The 12,885-nt window shown below is 42.4% G+C and overlaps 1 protein-coding gene across 12 annotated transcripts in view; it reads right to left on the bottom strand.

Annotated features, from left to right (window-relative positions):
• FNBP1 (formin binding protein 1) overlaps positions 1–12,885 on the bottom strand; it is a 159,712-nt gene that overhangs the window by 89,325 nt on the left and 57,502 nt on the right. For all 12 annotated transcript variants that reach the window (XR_012094892.1, XM_037994172.2, XM_008005939.3 and 9 more), the window contains exons 3-4: positions 2,498–2,554; positions 1,641–1,788 (exon numbers count right to left, since the gene is read on the bottom strand). Coding sequence is in view for 11 of the 12 variants with exons in the window: in XM_037994172.2 (XP_037850100.1) it covers positions 1,641–1,788; positions 2,498–2,554 (205 nt within the window). In the remaining variant the exon portion in view is untranslated. The remainder of the gene's footprint in view (positions 1–1,640; positions 1,789–2,497; positions 2,555–12,885) is intronic.

A 12,885-nucleotide genomic window follows, 5' to 3' on the forward strand; every position in this document is an offset into this window, starting at 1 on the left:
TACTTAATATCTCCTCCATTTCAGCAGAAGTCATAGCAATCTTGTTGGCTCATGCATCCCCAGGGCATTAAAAGAACTGTTGTGGCCGGGCGCAGTGGCTCACACCTATAATTCCAGCACTTTGGGAGGCCAAGGCGGGTGGATCATGGTGGTCTGAGGAGTTTGAGACCAGCTCGACCAATACGGTGAAACCCCATCTCTATGAAAAATACAAAAAATTAGCTGGGCATGGCGGTGGGCACTTGTAATCTCAGCTACTGAGGGAGGAGAATCGCTTGAACCCAGGGTGCAGAGGTTGCAGGGAGTCGAGATCGCACCACTTCACTCGAGCCTGGGCAAAAGAGCAAAACTCCATCTTAAAAAAAAAAAAAAAAAAAAAAAAAAAAAAAAAATTTTATCACTGGCCAACATGGCTACTTTATTATTAGTAACCAATTATTCTGCACTTCACATGCAATCAAAATACAATGATAGAGACCATGGCTTAAAGATAAATCCCTTAAGGCAAAATCATGACTAAGAATAGACTTTGAGCATTCATTTTTGCTTCTGGTTAACAACAAAACCTATTTATGAAAAGACGAAAATGGTGTAAGAGGAACAATAAGGTGTGCTTCACTAGACAGCAATGAATGAGCTGAGGAACAGAATGGATGTAACTGGGGACATCTTTCCAGTTTTTTGACCTACTTATAAGCACTACTTTTTTTTTTTGCTTTTGAGATCGAGTTTTGCTCGTCATCCAGGCTAGAGTGCAATGGTGAGATCTCAGCTCACTGCAACCTCCGCCTTCTGGGTTCAAGTAATTCTCGTGCTTCAGATTCTCTAGTAGCTGGGGTTATAGGTGCCCGCCACCATGCCCAGCTAATTTTTATATTTTTAGTAGAGATGGGGTTTCATCATGCTGGCCAGGCTGTTCTCGAACTCCTAAGCTCAGGTGATCCATCTGCCTAGGCCTCCCAAAGTGCTGGGATTACAGGCATGAGCCACCATGCCTGGCTGATAAACACTAATTTTAATACTGTTTATTCCACAGAGCATACACCATATTATATTACTTACTTGTTTTTTAAATGTCTGATACCCTGAAATATATTTAAATTCCTCAAAGGGATGCATATTCCTGGGTCCACAGATGAGTTTCAGACTGTCTGAAGGACCCTTGACATTTTACGTAGAGACCTAGAACAGGGTCTATAACTTTTTTTTTTTTTTTTTTTTGAGATGGAGTCTTGCTCTGTTGCCCAGGCTGGAGGGCAGGTGCGCAATCTCGGCTCACTGCAACCTCTGCCTCCCAGGTTCAAGCGTTTCTCCTGCCTCAGCCTCCTGAGTAGCTGGGATCACAGCCGCATGCCACCACGCCTGGCTAATTTTTGTATTTTTAATAGAGACGGGGTTTAATAGAGACAGGGTCTCAAACTCCTGACCTTGTGATCCGCCAATCTCGGCCTCCCAAAGTCCTGGGATTACAGGCGTGAGCCACTGCGCCCGGCTGGGGTCCATAACTTTAATATGATTCTCAAAGGTGTGAGTTTAAGACCCATAGTCTTATATGGTTTTATTTAATTTTAATCATCTAGGGATATTCCCACTGTGTTTGGTCCATCCTTTAGGAAGAAAAAGAATAAAGTTTTGCTTACTGATTTCCTCTCCTGTTTCAGTTCCTGAACATAGCGTGCCAAGTCCACAATGATCTGTGATGCCATGTTCTCGGAGATAACTTCATGCTGCCCCGCATAGTCATTCATTTCGTTCAGGGTAGAAATGAAAGCTTTACATGACGTATACCTGTGGAACAGAACACACACCGCTCTGTTTCACACAAGGCCACGTTCATTCATATTCTGCTTTACACCAAGAACATATTAATTAAAATCAGGTTAATTGGCATCACCTCCCGTAGGATCCTGAGTATTCATTACACATCGAGTCTTCTCATCAAACTGGCTCAGAATTAATTACAATGGAAACACTTTTCATTTTGCAAAACTGAACCACTCTGCGTAATGTAATATTTGGCTTTGTTAATACTTAGCCAAGATATAATCCAAAATTCATATACATGCTATGTGTACTAATGTAAAGGATATTTAGACATACATTAGAGATATAATATTTGAGCTGTCTGTGTTAAGATGCCTTAATTGCTGACTGAAATGGACATATTTCTTGGATGAATGATTAGCGTAACAGGGACTTCTGATAGTGCCAAACCAAATCAAGACTCTAGAACACAGATTCCATACTTCCTGTTTTTGCTTAATTACATTCTAAAGTTTTCCTAATTACTTTAATTGAAACAATCTGGCATAGGTCCAGTGATTCCGTATAAGAAAAGTTAATTATGTTTTTATTGTTCTCTCCTCCAATTTAAAAACTGACACAAAATGAATGGGAAATGCAACTTATTTTTATAGACATGTAGTATTTCTCCTTTCTGTGTGTAGTCACCAATGGCATGTGTCTATTACAAGACAATTTTCAATGGTAAACATACTTGTATTCTTCTTCCTCCTTCGAGTTCTTTTTAGGTTGGTACTTCTTTGAAAGATTCCTAAAATAAAAATGCAGACATGTCAGCTTTATATAGAAAGATAATTGAGAAATCAGGAATGAAAGATAACATTAGTGCTTTTGTTACAAGTTTAAAACAAACAAAAAAAATGTCCACAGCTGAAATCCATTTCCTTCAATCTTTCAACATGTGTGATGAAGCTACTGTTATTAAGAACATGCACAGCTTTTCATCTTTTGTCTCAAAGGCAGAGCGAATAAGAACAGAATTATTTAATTGGAGAGGACAGACCATGTGTAAATATGCAGTGGCTTTCTTTTTTTTGAGATGGAGTCTCATTCTGTTGCCCAGGCTGGAGTGCGGAGGCGTGATCTCAGCTCACTGCAACTTCCGCCTCCCGGGTTCAAGTGATTCTCCTGCCTCAGCCTCCCTAGTAGCTGGGACTACAGGTGCCTGCCACTACGCCTGGCTAATTTTTTTTGTATTTTTAATACAGAGGAGGTGTCACCATGTTGGTCAGGCTGGTCTTGAACTCCTGACCTCAAATGATCTGCATGCCTCGGCCTCCCAAAGTGCTGGGATCACAGGTGTGAGCCACCGCGCCCAGCCGTTCAATGGCTTTCATTTGTAGCACTGAGCTGTTTTTCTTATCAGGCCACCATTCTCTCGTGGTCATCCTGAGTTGGGGCATTATTGCTTCAAATCGAAGGAAAACTGTGTCCAAATGTTTAAATTAAAACATTTAACACCGGCCAGGCGCGGTGGCTCATGCCTGTAATCCCAGTACTTTTGGGAGGCCGAGGCAGGCGGATCACCTGAGGTTGGGCAACAAGAGCGAAACTCCATTTAAAAAAAAAAAAAAAAAATCAGAGTTCAAGGGCGTGTTTCTAAGGCTGTGTGGCTGCTCTACCAGCGAGCACATGAAAACCACCTGTGAATAAGTCTTCTTGAAGGAAATCGAGACAATATTTTGGGAGTGTTGATGCTAAGACATTTACCTAGAAAAACTTAACCTGCCTAGCAGGTTTGCATTGAACACATTCAGACTGGCCCAAATCATCCTAGTTTCCCTTCCTAATCTCATCTCGAAGTTAAGAATCTAAATATTTTTCTTTATATTTACAAATAGACACAAAAACTAAGAGGTAATCACATAAAAAAAAACCCTCACTGACACTGGTTCTACTGACTGATTTCTCCTGGGTCCTGACTTTAGGCGACTGTAGTTAGAGAAATAGCCATAGCATGTTTTCTTGTTTGTTTGAGACAGAGTTTCCCTCTTGTTTCCCAGGCTGGAGTGCAATGGCACGATCTTGGCTCACTGCAACCTCTGCCTCCCGGGTTCAAGTGATTCTCCTGCCTCAGCCTCCTGAGTAGCTGGGATTACAGGCATGTGCCACCATGCCCAGCTAATGTCTGTGCTTTTTAGTAGAGATGGGGTTTAACCACATTGGCCAGGCTGGTCTCGAACTCCTGAGCTCAGGTGATCCACCCACCTCAGTCCCCCAAAGTGCCACTGCACCCGGCCAAGAAATAGCGAGAGCATGCTGAGCAGTAATCCACAGTAGGAACTCGCCATGTGTCAGCATCTCAGTCCTCACTTCCTTGTTAATTCCCGGTTGCTATTCCTCTTTATTATTTCACATTTTACTTTTATTTCTTCTACTTCCCCCGAATCTACAGATGTGCCTAGAAAAATATGTGATAATGAATTTACAATTTTGATCATGGTGTGTTTTGCATACCAAGTGACATGTAGTTTCATCTGTAACAAATGCTACTAGATGATGGGAGAGACCACCGGCTTTAGTACAAAGGGCATGGCTCTGGGAATCAAGAGACCATGTGCCCGGACAGCATGACCTCGGCAAATGAGCCAGTCTGTGCTTCCCGTTCCTAATGTGTACGTCAGCAGGGGTTGGACAACATGACCTCCATTGTCCTTCTTGTTTTGAAATTCTGAGGACTAGATAACATCCAGTAGAATATCAACTGTTGCAATTATTCAAAAAATGGAGGCATGTATATATAATAATAGTTTTAAAGTTATAATTAGACCAACTGATGAAAGAATATAGTTAATTCAAGACTGAGATCATGTTGGCATACACATCAACGTATCAACTATGACATGCTTTCTCTGCCAATACTGAGGATACATAGCAGAGTTTAATAATTCTAGATCCAAAAGAATGTGAAAAAGCAATGATTTCCTTAAAGAACGTCCCTTGGAGAAAAAACAATGCAAAAAAGAGAAATATTTTATGTCAAAAGCATGGTACAGGTCTTTGAGTTGGATTATGATCACAATCGCTCCTTAAAAGGTAGATGTAGTAAAAACACCACCACAAGGATCAAGAATGAAAGGAGGCCGGGCACGGTGGCTCACGCCTGTAATCCCAGCACTTTGGGAGGCCAAAGCGGGCAGATCACAAGGTCAGCAGTTCGAGACCAGCCTGACCAATATGGTGAAATCCTGTCTGTACTAAAAATACAAAAATTAGCTGGGCGTGGTGGCGCGTGCCTGTAATTCCAGCTATTCAGGAGGCTGGGGCAGGAGAATGGCTTGAACTCGGGAAGCAGAGGTTGCAGTGAGCTGAGATTGTGCCACTGCACTCCAGCCTGGGCGACAGAGCGAGACTCCATCTCAAAAAAAAAAAAAAAAAAAAAAAAGAAAGAAAGAAAGGGAAGTGTGCGCAAAAGAGATGACTACATAATCAATGGGTTATTTTCCAAATATATTGAGAGCAGCACATATGGGTGATTAGAGTACTGGAAAAGCCTAGTGGCTGCATGTGAGGTATTTCTAGTGCATGGTTTATTTTACAATTCATTGTTATTTTTTATTTTAATTTTTTAGAGACAGGGTCTTGCTCTGTCACCTGGACTGGAGTGCAGTGGTGTGATCATGGCTCACTGCAGCCTCGAACTCCTGGGCCCCAGGGATCTTCCCACCTTAGCCTCCCAAGTAGCTAGGACTACAGGTACACACCACCATGCCCAGCTCATTTTTATTATTTATTTTCTGTAGAGACAGAGTCTTGCCATGTTGCTGAGGCTGGTCACAAACTCCTAGCCTCAAGCAATCCTCTCATCTCAGCCTCCCAAAGTGCTGGAATTACAGGCATGAGCCACTGTGCCCAGACTACTGCAGGCTTTTAAATATTAATCATTTTGGCTGGGCGCAGTGGCTCAAGCCTATAATCCCAGCACTTTAGGAGGCCTAGACGAGCAGATCACGAGGTCAGGAGATCGAGACTATCCTGGCTAACCCGGTGAAACCCCGTCTCTACTAAAAAATACAAAAAACTAGCCGGGTGAGGTGGCGGACGCCTGTAGTCCCAGCTACTCAGGAGGCTGAGGCAGGAGAATGGCGTAAACCCGGGAGGTGGAGCTTGCAGTGAGCTGAGATCCAGCCACTGCACTCCAGCCTGGGCAACAGAGCAAGACTCCGTCTCAAAAAAAAAAAAAAATTATTCCAAAATGTTAAATCCACATTTTCTTTGTAGCTTCCTTCCAGTCCTTAACAGCCATAAAAATCATGTAAGTATCTAGTTGAAGGAAGCCTTACTTGAGTCTGAATCTATTGATCCAGATAAAACCAGTACTCTTTATAGTTCTCTTTTACCAGTCAAATCCTAAACAGGATTAAATTAGATCCCTTGTAGGCGATATACTGTAAAGACCATCGAGTTCTGATGAATGGGAATCACTTTGATAATACTGGCATATATAGCATTCAAAATGCTTCTTAAAAGCACTAATAAATAATTCACTCTATAAATACCAGCATAAACCTAGAAGCTAAAGAGATCTCGAAGTGAACTTCATTTCTAAGGATATTTATCTCAGGAACTGCTACAAAAAAAGGTCAACTTTCCATTGCTGTTCTCTTGGGACAAGTTTTTGCCCATTTGTATTACTGTTATTTAAAAAACGAACACGGTTCGTTTGGGCATAGTGGCTCACGCCTGTAATCCCAGCACTTTGGGAGGATCGTGAGTTCAAGACCAGCCTGGCCAACACGGAGAAACCCTGTCTCTACTAAAAATACAAAAATTAGCTGGGCATGGTGGCACATACCTGTAGTCCCAGCTACTTGGGAGGGTGATACAGGAGAATCGCTTAAACCTGGGAGGCGGAGGTTGCAGTGAGCTGAGATCATGCCACTGCACTCCAGCCTAGGTGACAGAGTGAGACTTCGTCTCAAAACAAAACCCACAACAACACAACAAAAAAACAAGCAAATAAACCACTTAAAAAAACTTTCGATTTATGGGGTCTTTCTGAGAAATCTGACGTGTTTTCAGGTAGAAAATCTCCACTTGTTTTTCAGGTAGCCTAACTAAAAGGTAAAAGAAAAAATAAACATTCTGTTATAAGGATGGTGGATTTAGACCTGGCTGATTCGAAAACCCACAGGAAGGCTTTAAAAATTAATTACTCGGCCCTATTCCAGAGCCTCTGCAACAGAAGGTCCAGGGTGGGGCCCAAGAATGTTTTGTGTTTTTTTCACTCTTTTATTTTTTTAAAGCTCACCACAAGATTTCTGGATCAAGATGGCAGAATAAAATGCAGCCAGAGAATTGTGCTTTCCCAACAACAAAAGGTGAAAAAATAAAAGCCAGGGAAAATTTTAACAGCAGAAAACTAAAAAAAAAAAAAAAAAAAAAAATGAAGAAAAGAGTCTAACCTCAGTCCATACACTTTAGAAAGTAATGACCAAGAAGAGAAACAGAAAATTCTGGGACAGCTTAGAATGGAGCTGAATCCTTCCTCCCCATCACAGGAAGGGAAATAACGTCCACAAGCCCTGAAAATCAACCCAGACAGAAGTAAACTGGAAGGTAAGCACTCAGGGAACAGTGATGGAAAAATTCTGAGAGGAAGACATCTATGCTGACCACCCAAGGTCTTGGGCAGAAGCCGGGGCTCGCCCCCGGGAGGTCCACTTTCCAGGCTTCAGGCTGAGTGCCCTGGGGGTTCACCCCAAACCCAGGGAGTCCACAGGATTAGGGATATGGGTGGGCTGTGTCCCTACCCAAATCTCAACTGGAATTGTATCTCCCAGAATTCCCACATGCTGTGAGAGGGCCCCAGGGGGAGGTAATTGGATCATGGGGGGCTGGTCTTTCCTGTGCTATTCTCGTGATAATGAATAAGTCTCACAAGATCTGATGGGTTTATCAGGGGTTTCTGCTTTTGCTTCTTCCTCATTTTCCCTTGCTGCTGCCATGTAAGAAGTGCCTTTTTGCCCCCAGCCACGATTCTGAGGCCTCCCCAGCCATGTGGAACTATAAGTCAAATTAAACCTCTTTTTCTTCCCAGTCGCGGGTATGTCTTTATCAGCAGCATGAAAACGGACTAATACAATTAGGAAAATCTTTGACCTAATGGTGTAAACCCCATAACAGAACCTCTAACAAAGTTTCAGAAGAAATGACAGAGCTCAGAGTCTCAAAGTCAGGCCCTTTCCCCACCCCGACTCTACAAACACCTGTCTTTGGCCTTCAGCAAACCAAACAGAACATAACAATACCCCAGCCTCAAGTGGAACTCCAAGGGAAAGACCAGTGGCACCAGAAATGGAAGGAAGCGTGGCAATGAACACTCACCTACACTCCATCAGAGCAGACGGCACTGGTGCGGCTCACGTTAGAATCAAACACACAACCGGTGTTGGCCTAAGACCTTTATGCTCTTTACCTCATTAAGCCCACTCAGCAACCTTATAAGGTGAGGATGATGATGATGATGATTCACATTTTACAGATGAAAAAGATGAAACAAGGAGAGTAATTTGACCCAATTCATACTGCTATTAAGTGGAAGAACCAGGATTACATCCCAGGCATTGGGACTCTTGAGTCTGATGAATTCAACCACTTCACTAAACTGCCCCTATTAAACAGAAGCCAGGTGGCCAGGGCCGGTGGCTCATGCCTGTAATCCCAGCAGTTGGGAAGCCGAGGTGGGCAGATCATCTGAGGTCAGGAGTTTGAGACAAGCCTGGCCAACATGGCAAGACCCTGTCTCTACTAAAAATACAAAAATTAGCCAGCCGTGGGCAGGACATGGTGGCTCATGCCTACAATCCCAGCACTCTGGGAGACTGAGGGGGGTGGATCACTTGAGGTCAAGAGTTTGAGACCAGCCTGACATGGTGAAACCCCGTCTCTACTAAAAATACAAAATTAGCCAGGTGTGGTGGTGCATGCCTGTAATCCCAACTACTCAGGAGGCTGAGGCAGGAGAATTGCTTCAACCCAGGAGGCGGTGGGTGCAGTGAGCCAAGATTGTGCCATTGCACCCTAGCCTGGGCAACAAGGGCAAAGCTCCATCTCAAAAAAAAAAAAAAAAAGAAAAGAAAAAAAATCGCCAGGTGTGGTGGTGTGTGCCTGTAATCCCAGCTACTTGGGAGGCTGAGGCAGAAGAATTGCTTGAACCTGGGAGGCAGAGGTTGCGGTGAGCTGAGATCGCACCACTGCATTCCAGCCTGAGCAACAGAGTGAGACTTTGTCTCAAAAAAAAAAACAAAAAAAAACCACCAATAAATAAATATAAGCAAGGTGAAAGATATGACAGGTAATACAGAAGGAAAAGGAAAAACACTGCAATCTGCAAGAAAACAGATAAGGAAAATAAGCAAAAATCGCCCTCCTCCAGATTATTTACACTATAGACAAACTTAGTAAAAACACAAAGGCAATAAATCCAGAATCCCAACACTACGGGATACAATAAAATGGAATGAGAAGGAAGACACAAAGCTGAGGAAATGAACTAAGGACTAAAATATACCACTATAGAACCCATCAATAAATGAGGGTGGATATCAAATTTAATAGAGGAAAGGTTTGAAATAACCGTAATGTGAAAACAATCAGGAAAAAAAAAGGATCTAAAGAATAAGATGAAATGTAAGGATAACTCATATCTCTGAAGTATATGACCCAGTAAGTAGAACAGAAAAAACGTTCAGACATAATCAAAGAACGTTCCCCTGAAATAAATGAAGCATAGAATTTACACTGGAAAGAGCTCTAAGAAAAGCTATCTGATAAACGATGATCAACTCCAATGAAGTTATCAGACTGCTAAGATGAACTAAAATTATTCATATATTTACTTAGAAACAGCCATGTTGCCTACAGAGAAAAACATTTGGCTGGCCCCAGACTCTTCCTCCAAAAGACGATGCAGCCACATGGAGAGAGAAAGAAAGTGTGACCAGAGAACAACCAAGTCAAAGTGTTAAAGTATGGTGGCATTCTCAAGCAAGAAAGAACTCAGGGAACACGTCCCAAGCTCTAACTAGGGGGAACATATTCTTCTTTAATGCCAAGAGTCAAGGAGAGACGCTGTTGTAGAGAGAAGTGTTGAGATGACTCTACGTTCAAATATAGAACTACAACAAAACGGGTTTCAGAACCAAGTCATATAGCTCAACTGGAAGAAGGAGCAAAACATGTATACATATTTTCCTTATCTTTCATAGCAGTCAATTGAGCCTGTTTAAAATTTCAATATGGAATTATACACAATAACATCCTACAAGGTTTTTTTCATAATCTTTTTGATAAATTTTACAAAAGTTTAATATTTACTTTTTTTTAAGACAGTCCGTCACCCAGGCTGGAGTGCAGTGGTGTCATTTTGGCTCACGGCAACCTCCGCCTCCTAAGTAGCTGGGATTGCAGGCATGTGCCACCATGCCCGGCTAATTTTTGTGCTTTTAGTAGACAGACGGGGTTTCACCATATTAGCCAGGCTGGTCTCAAACTCCTAACGTCAGGTCATCTGCCCGCCTCGGCCTCCCAAAATGCTGGGATTACAGGTATAAGCCACCATGCCTGGCCTAAAGAGTTTAATTTTTAAAGCTTAGCAGATCCCTCAGTTTCACTTTATTGTCGTTTATACTGTTAAATTTAAATTCACTTTATATATATGATATATACAATATGTAATATGTTGTATAAAATGATTTCACCTAGTTACCCTCTATATATAATGAGCTCCAATTAAAAACAGACCAAGACTTGAAATGGTTCATTTTTTAAAAGCATAAATGGCTCAGATGTATCAAAAGATGTTCAACCCCCATGCATACTAAGATAAATGCAATTTAAGACCTACATGTACCAATTGTTAAGTATCAAGTTGACAGAGATCAGTTTGGAAACAAGGCAGCAGTGAGGGTGAAATTGAGCAGGCCCTGTTACTCTGCTAACGGAGTGTCAGGGGCCACAGCTTCTGGAAAGAGACTGGAGATCATGCCACTGCACTCCAGCCTGGGTGACAGAAACTCCGTCTCAAAAATAAATTAGGTTCAGACTCAGAAAAAAAAATTACAAATTTCAACCTACACTATCTTGAATAGATAAGTGACCTACAGCAGGGGTTGGCAAACTTTTTCTGTAAAGGACCAGAAAGCAAATATTTCAGGGCCAGGCGTGGTGGCTCATGACTATAATCCCAGCACTCTGGGAGGCCGAGGCAGGTGGATCACGAGGTCAGGAGTTTGAGATCAGCCTGGCCAATATGGTGAAACCCCATCTCTATTAAAAATACAAAAATTAGCCAGGCGTGGTGGCGTGTGCCTGTAGTCCCTGCTGTTCAGGAGGCTGAGGCAGGAGAATCCCTTGAACCCAGGAGGTGGAGGTCGCAGTGAGCTGAGATTGTGCCACTGCACTCCAGCCTGGGTGACAGAGCGAGACTCTGTCTAAAAAAAAAAAAAATTCAGACTTGCAGGTAACTGCATCTCTTTTGCAACTACTCAACAGCCAATTGTTCACAAAAGTGGCCATAGACAATATGCATGGGCACGGCAACATTCCAACAAATCTTTATTTACAGAACGAAGTAGTGGATGGATTTGGCCCATGCTAAGACCTGATCTACAGGAATCAAAGTCTCCTATGTTTATGTCTAAAATAAGTTAGCATTTTCCCCTGCAATGCAGAAAAAAAATATTTAACGATAGATGTCTCTCCCAAAGGTCACACTGATTTTTCAACATCATATTACTATTTCAAGCAAGTATCTGTTGAATACGTTGTTGCCACACTGGCCTTTCCATTCCTTGTACATGTTCCCATCTCGGGACCTTTGTACTTGCTCCCCCCACATCCTCACATGTCTGGCTTTTTTTTTGTGATTCACTTCTCAAGCAATGGGTTTTCCCTGACCAGCCTAGCTAAGTAACAACCCCCGACTTCATTCTCTATTGCGTCACTGCGTTTACATATTTGGAGTCATAAACGCTATCTTAAATGCTTGAATTCTTTGCTAATTTGCATGCAGTTCTGTTATCCGCTGTGAGAAGGTGAGCACTCCAGGTTCAGGCACTTCCTGCATCTCGTTCATTAAAGCATCCCTAGTGACTGAAACTCAGCTGGCACCTCGTTGTTCTAATTTTCGTTGTTAAAATCTCATCAGCTCTCACAGGCCGGTGCAAACACATAATTCCCCATAAAGCAAAACTGGCTAAATATCTTAGGCCTGTACCCTGCCGATTCACTCACAATCTACAAATATTTACTGGGCACCTACTATGTGCCAGGCACTGTTCTGCACTGTGACACATTAGTGAGCACAACCCAAAGATCCCCACCCATAAGGGGCTTGCATTCTAGCTGAGAGGCTGCAGGAGACAGTGAGCAGTAAATATAATACACAGATTTCTCTGGGAAGGTTTGGGGAGATGTTCAAATGAGAAAAAATTTTAGGAGAAATAAGTTCAAGAGATCTAGTGTACAACATGGTGTCTCCAGTTAATAACAATGTATTGTATACTTGAAAATTGCCAGGCCGGGTGCTCACACCTGTAATCCCAGCAGGTACGAGGCCTCGGCGGGAGGATCACTTGAACCCAGAAGTTCAAGACCAGTATGGGCAACATGGTGAAATTCTGTCTCTACAAAAAATACGAAAATTAGCCGGGTGTGGCAGTGCATTCCTGTGGTCCCAGCTACTTGGGAGGCTGAGGTGGGAGGATCACTTGAGCCTGGGAGGTGAGCCAAGATCGTGCCGCTGCACTCCACCCGGGATGACAGTGAGACCCTGTCTCAAGAAAGAGGGAAGGGAAGGGGAGGGAAAGGGAGGGGTTGCTAAATTGCTAGAAGAGTAGATTTTAATGTTCTTACCACAAAAAAAAATTAAGTTTGTGCAGTAATGCATATGTTAATTAGCCTGATTTGGGCATTCTGCAGTGTATACATATTTCAAAACATCATGTTGTATACCATAAATATATATAATTTTATATACAAATAATATAGAAAGATATATTGTCAATTTTCAAAACTAAATAAATGAGAAGACTATATAAAATGGTAGAAAGTTACCAGTAATACAGGAAAAGTGAAAAG

Source organism: Chlorocebus sabaeus, chromosome 12 (assembly GCF_047675955.1).
Source record: "Chlorocebus sabaeus isolate Y175 chromosome 12, mChlSab1.0.hap1, whole genome shotgun sequence".
Classification (NCBI taxonomy): domain Eukaryota; kingdom Metazoa; phylum Chordata; class Mammalia; order Primates; family Cercopithecidae; genus Chlorocebus; species Chlorocebus sabaeus.